At 57.4% G+C, this 8,700-nt stretch overlaps 1 protein-coding gene across 1 annotated transcript in view; it reads left to right on the forward strand.

Moving 5' to 3' along the window:
* Positions 1-7,746, forward strand: part of ZSWIM4 (zinc finger SWIM-type containing 4) — a 17,634-nt gene extending 9,888 nt beyond the window's left edge. The window contains exons 10-13 of the mRNA XM_081805427.1: positions 1,822-2,167; positions 3,324-3,487; positions 5,288-5,369; positions 5,732-7,746. Of these exons, the coding sequence (XP_081661553.1) occupies positions 1,822-2,167; positions 3,324-3,487; positions 5,288-5,369; positions 5,732-6,591 (1,452 nt within the window). The 3' untranslated portion in view covers positions 6,592-7,746. The remainder of the gene's footprint in view (positions 1-1,821; positions 2,168-3,323; positions 3,488-5,287; positions 5,370-5,731) is intronic.
* The last annotated feature ends 954 nt before the right edge of the window (positions 7,747-8,700 follow it).

The following is an 8,700-nucleotide window of genomic DNA, read 5'->3' on the forward strand; positions in this document are numbered from 1 at the left end:
ATCTGTGAAGAGCTGTGATTTCTAAGCCAGGAACCAGCACATGACAGCCCCTGGGCCAGATGTGGCCTGCCATGTGTTAAACCCATGAGATCAGATCAAGCTTTTACATTTTTAAGTGTTTAGAAATAAATCAAAAGAATATTCTGTGACACATGGAAAGTAATATGAAACTCGAGTTTCAGTGTCCAGCAATAAAGTTTTATTGGCACACAGCCACGCTCATTCATTTACGTATTGTCTGGGGCTACTTTTGCTTGGCAATGGCAGAATTGAATGGTTGTGACAGAGACCAAATGGCCCCCCCACAGAGCCGAAAATATTGACTGTCCGAACCTGTGCAAAAAAAAAAAAAAAAATGGTGCTGATCACCCTAGTCCAAATCCATGACTCACATCACCTCATGTAATTTTTTTTTTTTTAAGATTTTATTTATTTATTTGAGAAAAAGACAGAGAGAGAGCACGAGCAGGGCAGAGGCAGAGGGAGAAGCAGACTCCCCGCTGAGCAGGGAGCCCGACTCGGGACTCGATCCCAGGACCCCGGGATCATGACCTGAGCCGAAGGCAGATGCATAACCGACTGAGCCACCCAGGCGCCCCTACCTCATGTAATCTTACCAACCTAGAGAAATAAGCATGTTTACCCCCATTTTACACATAAACACGCTTAAGGTGTGTCCAGAGTCACATGTCGAGGAAATTTCAATAATATTTGAAACCAGAATAGTCTTTTTTTTTCTTTTTAAAGATTTTATTTATTTATTTGAGAGAGAGAGAATGAGAGACAGAGAGCACGAGAGGGAAGAGGGCAGAGGGAGAAGCAGACCCCCTGCTGAGCAAGGAGCCCGATGCGGGACTCGATCCCGGGACTCCAGGATCATGACCTGAGCCGAAGGCAGTCGCTTAACCAACTGAGCCACCCAGGCGCCCTGAAACCAGAATAGTCTTAACTCCTATTGCATGCTGTTGATCACATCTAACAACTTTGAAGAACTTTCTACATATAAAATACATATATATGGGCTAGACGGCCCATAGAATGGGCCGTCTAGCAATATACCCCTAGTGGGTGTGTAAAGCCATTCCAAAAATGTTTGCTGTCCATCCACCCATTGTGCACTGCTGCTGGAGATCCAGCAGTGAACAGAATAGTCACAAATGCCTGCCCTCATGTAGCTGACGCTTTAGTGAAGGAGATAAAATAATAAGTTATTTTAAATAAGTATTAAATTAATAGGTAAGCTATGTTGTGTGTCAGGTGGTGACCTATAGCAAAGAAGGCGTGGGAGAAGTTGGGAGTGGGAATTTCACATGTGGGGCTGTCAAGGAAGAACCCACTGAAAAATATTTGAGTTAAGACTTGAGGGAGGTGAGGAGCGCCTGATTGGCTCAGTCGTTAAGCGTCTGCCTTCAGCTCAGGTCATGATCCCAGGGTCCTGGGATCGAGTTCGCCGTCGGGCCCCTTGCTTGGCAGGGAGCCTGCTTCTCCCTCTGTCTGCTGCTCCCCCTGCTTGTGTTCCCTCCCCCACTCTCTCTCTGACGAATAAATAAATAAAATCTTTTTTTTTAAAAAAGAGAGACTTGAGGGAGGTGCGGGAGAAGCTGCAAGGATGTCTGGGGAAGAGTGTTCCTGACAGAGGGAATAGCATATGCAAAGGCCCTGAGGTAGGACTGTGCCTGGTTGTATTTGAGGGACATTGAGGGGAACAGTGGCTGGAGCAGAGTGAGAATGGGAAGGGGGGTGACAGAAGGACTACTGGGGGGCTGCATCAGGACACAAACAATCTCCTCACATTTTTATCAGCCCTTGGTGCATGAATAGAGCATTGTTTATTTAATCGACCCCCAGGTGATGAGCACAAACAGTATTCCAGTGAACATCTGGCACACACATCTTCCGTCTTCCTGCATGCCCGTGGCTTTGCTGGCGCAAGCAGGGAGGCTCCAGTTGAGGCAGGAGGCTCCAACCTCCTCTCAGCATGGGCTTGCTTCTCCCCCCTCCACCCCCACCAGGCTGCCTGTACTGGAGACAGCGTTTCCAGCCGGAGAAGCTCACCCCAACCCGCTGGACTCCATCATGAGCAACCGCTTCCCCCGCTGGTTCATCCTTGGCCACCTGGAGACGCGCCAGTGTGAGCTGGCCTCTGCCATGCTGACAGCTGCCAAGGGTGAGGACAGAGGCTGCCCCCTGTCCCGTTCCCCCGCTCCCCTGTCCTCTGCCTTCTCTTTCCTCTGTTCCCACATCCCTTCCCTCTCCTTTTTATCCTTTCATCAAATTTCTGTCTTCCTTGAGCACTTTCTAGATGGACCAGGCACTGTCCCAGGTGCTGAGGAGTGACCAACACTGTTCCAAGGCCTGTGCCCTGTGGTGTTCCATTCTAGGGGGGGCAGACAGACCCTAAACAAGGCCAAATACTTAGTGACGTCACTTATGAGCAAGCAGGGAACAAGGGCCGTGGAGGAGGAAAAGCAGATGAACACTTAAGCCAAGAGGGCGGAGCTGTTGCCTGCATCTGGTGTCCCTGTCACCTTGAGTCGCCATAACAGCTCTGCTCTGGGGCTGGGAGTCCAAGGTCCGGGTGCTTGGTGGGTTCCCAGGGAGAACTCTCCTCCTGGCTTGCCACCCTCCTGCTGTGTCTTCACAAGGCAGAGAAAGAGAGCGCTCCCGATTTCTTCCTCTTCTCAGGACACTCATGCCATCATGCTGGGGATGAGGGCTTCCCCGTGAATTTGGGGAGGGCTCTGTCCAGGCCGGGAGAGCATTCCAGGCAGAGGGAACAGCCAGTTCAAGGGCCCTGAGGCTGGACCGTGCCTAGAATGTTTGAGGAGCGCAGGAGCGAAGTGACAGAACTGTAGGCTCTGGGCCAGTGATAAGAGCAATCAAAGCTCACAGTTGTATGCTCTTGACCCATGAAAGCCTTTCGAGTACGGGCTCACCGTGGCCCTGGGAGGCAGGTACCCTTGCGCTAGTGTGACCCATTTTACAGATCGAGCAGCTGAGGCACAGAAAGGTCAAGCGACTCGCTCGGCGTCACATAGCTAGTGAATGGCGGGACGGGGATTGAACCCTGGTGTTCTGGGACCAGAATCACTGCCCTTGACAATTAGGGGTCCCCAGGTGGCTTCCTCCTGCTGGGTGGTGGGGAGAGGAGAGGAGAGAGGGAGTGCCAAGAGTGGTCTGGATCTTCCCAGAGCCATTGCCGGCTACCTCTGCCTCCTCACATGTGGGCACCTGGGTGGAGGAACCTGGGTGGACAGGTCAGGCAGCAGCAGGGGCTGGTGCCCAGTGTGCCGACTGTGCCCTCCTCCCTCCCTGCACCCCAGGAGACCCCAAGTGGCTGCATGCGGTACTGGGCTCCATCCAGCAGAACATCCACTCGCCTGCCCTGCTCTTCAAGCTGGCGCAGGACGCCTGCAAAACGGCCACCCCGGCCAGTGCGCCTCCCGACACCACGCTGCTGGGCATTGCGCTGGAACTAGGCCTGCAGGTGAGGGTCAGAGGGGGGATGCTGCTTGAGGACAGGCCTCAGCGGGAGTGGCAGCTCTGGGAGTAAGGGTCCCGGGAATGGAGCACCGGGGTCACCAGTGGGGGATGGGCCTGTGAATGAGGGACTCCAGGGCAGAGTCTGAAGGTGAGCATCCCCTCCTGGGGGTGTGGCTGAGGAGGAGGATGCAGGGCACGGGTCCTGTAGCTGAGTGGGTGGGCCACAGGAAGAAGCCTGGCCTAGGGTGCTGGCCTTGGGGTGGGGCCTGGAGCTGGTGTGCCCACTGCGTGGGTTGGACTGAAGCCCAGGGAGCAGAGCCTCTGGATGAGGAGCTTGCTTGGGGGCAGGGCCTGTGGGGGACCAGTCTAGAAGGAAAGGTTGCTGCTGAGGGGGCGGGTCCTGAAGGCGAGAAGCCACCTCTGCAGATGAGGTCTGTGGTTGAAAGTCCTTGCGGCAGGGCCTGGGAGCTGGGGCCTTCGCCAGGGGCCAGGCAAGGGCTGTCCTGCTGGGGCAAGTCAGAGACCAACATGGGTACTGCCTGTAGGTGAGGAGTCAGCTGCAGGGTGTGGGACCCGGAGGGGGCAGGGCCTCAAGAGTGTGGCCAAAGTAAAGTAAGAATGGAGAACAGTTTGGGGCAGGCTTGCAGGACGGGGTGGGACCTTCCCAGGTAGAACCTGCCCCCAGGGGGCCTGCAGAAGGCGGAATTAGTCCCGAACAATCTCCTGTGGGGAAGTGGAATCATTGTAGGGGGTCTGGGGGAGGTGAGATGAGGGAGGGATCCTTTAGAGAGGTGAGAGAGGTGACCCACTCCTTAGGAGCTTCCAGTGGCAGAGTCCACCAGACAGGCCCTGAGGGGGAGGCAAACAGGGAGGGTGCTTACTGGGGATAGGACCTGAAGAAGGTAGGGGCCTGAAGGGCAGGTGCTTTGTTGGGGCCCACAGGGGGAAATCTGCTGACGTGAAGCATGGAACTTTCCAGAGAGAAGGGGCAGGTTGGATTGCTGTCTGGGGTAGTCACCACGGAGCCTCAGGATAACACCCACAATAATAGCAGTAACAGTAATGCTGGCATGGACTGAGCACTTTGAAGCAACAGATACTGTGCAAGATCTTTTTTTTGGAAGGGAGCGCCTAGGTGGCTCAGTCGTTAAGCGTCTGCCTTTGGCTCAGGTCATGATCCCGGGGTCCTGGGGTCGAGCCCCGCATCGGGCTCCCCGCTCAGCGGGAAGCCTGCTTCTCCCTCTCCCACTCGCCCTGCTTGTGTTCCCTCTCTAGCTGTCTCTCTCTCTCTGTCAAATGAATGAATAAAATCTTTTTTTAAAAAAAAAACAACATCTTTTTTTAAAACAACTATTTTTTATTTTATTATTTTTTTAAGATTTTATTTATTTATCTGAGAGAGAGAGCATGAGCAGGAGGGGCAGAGGGAGAAGGAGAGGTCAAAACAGACTCCCCGCTGAGCAGGGAGCCCGACGCGGGGCTCGATCCCACGACCCTGAGACCATGACCTGAGCCGAAGGCAGCCACTCAACCAACTGAGCCACCCCCCTGTGCAAGATCTTTACCTGAAAATTTGCACTGAATTCTTAGAAGAGAGCCCTGAGGTGGAGGTTTTCAATCCCCATTTTACAGAGGAGGAAAATGAAGGCCCAGGAGGTGAGGCCACTTGTCCAGATCACGTGGCTCACCGCCGATTCAACCCTTAACGCCCGAGTCTCCTGGGCCCCTCAGGATCCCTGATCCCCTCTGCAGGCCAGTGCGAGGTTTTGGGTGATCCCCTTCTCTCTCCCCTCCCGGGCCGCAGGTGATGCGCATGACCCTGAACACCATGACCTGGCGGCGGCGGGAGATGGTGCGGTGGCTGGTCAGCTGTGCCACAGAGATCGGTGAGTCCCCGAGGGAACCTGCCACCCATCTCCCTGTGGAGAGAGAAGCAGAGTCTTTTCCCTGGCTCCAGCCCGAGGTCAGGGCTACGCTGGTGGGGAGGCGGGTTGGGGGGACAGAGCTGGACGAAGGCCTGGAAGCTGGCCAGGCTGAAGTGGCTTGGAGAAGGGACAGGAGCCCTGAAGCATAGGTAGACCCCGCCCCACGCACTCTCCCCACCCCCCTTTGGAAGATGAAGTGCGGTTTGTGTCGAGCTGGGGGTGGAAGCAGAGGGGTTGTGTCTTCAGCCCCAGCGGGCACCCGGGCACACCCGAGCGGCCCCTGCCCTCCCTCCCGGCCAACTTTGCCCTCTTGCCGCCCCCAGGCCCGCAAGCCCTGATGAATATCATGCAGAACTGGTACTCCTTATTCACGCCGGTGGAGGCTGCCACCATCGTGGCGGTGACGGGCACCACGCACGCCACGCTGTCGCGGCTGCAGCTGGACGCGGCCCAGCGGGAGGAGCTCTGGGCCTGTGCGCGCACCCTGGCCTTGCAGTGCGCCATGAAAGACCCGCAGAACTGCGCCCTGCCGGCGCTCACGCTGTGTGAGAAGAACCGCGCGGCCTTCGAGGCCGCCTACCAGATCGTGCTGGACGCGGCGGCCGGCGGCCTGGGCCACGCCCACCTCTTCCCGGTGGCGCGCTACATGGAGCAGCGCGGCCTGCCGCTGCGGGCCTACAAGCTGGCCGCGCTGGCCCTGGCCCAGCTCAGCATCGCCTTCAACCAGGACAGCCACCCCGCCGTCAACGATGTGCTCTGGGCCTGCTCGCTCAGCCACTCGCTGGGCCGGCACGAGCTCTCCGCCATCGTCCCCCTCATCATCCGCAGCATCCACTGCGCCCCCATGCTCTCTGACATCCTGCGCCGCTGGACCCTCGCGGCACCTGGCCTGGGGCCCCTGGGGGCCCGCCGCGCCGCCAAGCCGCTGGGCGCCGACCGGGCTCCGCTCTGCCAGCTCCTGGACGCCGCGGTGGCCGCCTACATCGCCACCAGCCACTCCCGCCTCACGCACATCAGCCCGCGGCACTATGGCGACTTCATCGAGTTCCTGGGCCAGGCCCGGGAGACCTTCCTGCTGGCGCCTGACGGGCACCTGCAGTTCGCCCAGTTCTTGGAGAACCTCAAACAGACCTACAAGGGCAAGAAGAAGCTCATGCTCTTGGTGCGGGAGCGCTTCGGCTGAGGGGCAGCAGGCCGCGGCGCGGACCCCCTTGGCCCCTGCTCCTGTGGTGCCAGCTCTCCATCAGGGGCCTCAACACTGGGGGCCCATGTGGCATTTCAGTATTAAGTCAGGGAAGGAGCTAGGTGGTCTTACCTGCCATCCCCCCCAAACCCTGCTGGAGGGGGGACCACCGGGGGGGGGGGAGGGATGACGTCCTGCCACATGCGTGCCTAGGAGTGTGCGAGCGAGTGTGCGAGACGCAAGGATCAGAAGCCATACCACCACCCAGAGGCCTGGAAGGGGCTGTGTGCTTGGGCAGCTGGTATGACCCCGCCTGGGGCACCCCAAAAGCAATAGGCAAGCTCTCCCTCCCCAAACTCGCAGGCCCGGCTCGGACTGGGGGTGGGGGTGGGGGCTGCAAGGCAGGACTTTCCAGAAACTGGCTCTTAAAGTCAATGGTAGCAGACCCTCCCCACACCCCACTCTGGGTGACCAGGGGACTTGTGTTAGGGCGTCTAAATCTCCTTTTATACCCTCCCCTCACTGCCTCAGGGGCCCCATTCCGCAGCCCTGTACCCGTGCCAGGCTGCCCACCTGGGACCAACAGCTCATCCCCACTGAAGGATTTAAAGAGGCCTCAGGCCTCAGCCACATACCTCACCCCCCCCAGTCCAGCCAGGACTCCCATTCCCAAGGATGCCAAGGTCCCAGTGTGGGCTCGAGGGGTCACTACTGTCCCTCCCCCTACCTGCTAGTCACTGGACATACAACTCAGGAACTGAGCCAGGCTCATGCTGTCCTCCAAACCTGGTGTTGGGGGGAGACAAGCCCAGGAGAGCCAGGGACCCCCACCCCAGATCTGGAGAGAAGAGAGGCTGGCATCTTGGCATTTTCTGGCTCTGTCTCTGGCTCTGCCTTTCTCCTCCTCCATGTCCCTGCTCCACCCCTTCATCTTACTCTCCCTTTCCATATTTCCCTCTATTTTGCCTTTCTATTTGTGGCTCTGAATCGCAGCTGCTGTCTCTCTTGGGTCTCCCTTGCCCCACCTTGGCCCAGGGACGAGGAGGGAGAGTGTCCCACCCCGATCACCCCCCCCTGTCTTTTCTCCTCTTGTAATTAAGGACAAAATCATGTCATTTTGTAACTTTTTTTCTATTTATTGAACTGTATATTGTATTTCCTTTCTCCTTTTTTTTTTTTTTTTTTTGATATTGAACACAGCTTTTGAGACTGAGGTGTGTTCTCTCTCCCCTACCCCAGACCAGGGCTCCCTGATCCCTCCACAGAAAATCTCCAGCCTTGCTTGCTCGGGGCATAACTTCAAGAGAGGGATGGAAGAGTACAGACTGCTGGTTTCACCCAGTGGCTCTAGTGTAGATACTATCAGATAGGGCTGACCCCAAGAGGAGTGTTTATACCTGTCACCTGTTACAACGCCTGTCCCAACAGTCCTACGAGTCGGGAGGAATATCCTTCCCATTTTACAGAGGAGAAAACTGGGGTTCCAAAGTTTAAGGAAAGGGTACCAATTTTAGGAAGAGACAGAGCTTTACTATGCCGGAGCCCACTGACCCCGGCCACCTCAGGCTTCACGGTCCTTACAGTGCTGGCAACGGCCACTAGGGGGTGCCCTGGCTCCAGACACCGCTACTGGGGGTACTTGTCTCCCAAGTTGCTGAGCACCGGGGCCGTGTCAGGTGCTGGGTGCACCTGGGAGGGGAAGACATACCCCTCCCCACCCACCAAACAAAGATGGGAATCCTGGGCTTGGGCTAGGCCTTGGTGGGCGGGCTCTGGCGCTGGCGAGAAAGGGTGGGCGTGGTCAGTGAGGGGCGCGGCCCGGGTGCGGCCCGGGACTCCTACGCCGCGGATGAGGTTTTCGAGTCCCCAAGTAGAGGGAGCGGTGTGGCCTGGGGGACTGCGAAGAAGGCCCTCGGTTGCCTTCCTTCCCTGGCTCCCTGAGAAGCAGGACCTCCCTTGGGATCTGCCTGTCTTTGGAGAGTGACAGATGGGTGAACAAAGTGTGTCTGGGTCACCGTCAGGGCCGGGGCAGGCGAGGACAAGCTTCCCGGAGGGGCGGGGCTGGCCGCTAGAGGGCGCCAAGGCGGCGCGCGCAGTCGTGGGCGGAGT

The sequence above is a fragment of the Leptonychotes weddellii genome, chromosome 1, assembly GCF_054177405.1.
Source record: "Leptonychotes weddellii isolate Sample4059 chromosome 1, ASM5417740v2, whole genome shotgun sequence".
Classification (NCBI taxonomy): Eukaryota; Metazoa; Chordata; class Mammalia; order Carnivora; family Phocidae; genus Leptonychotes; species Leptonychotes weddellii.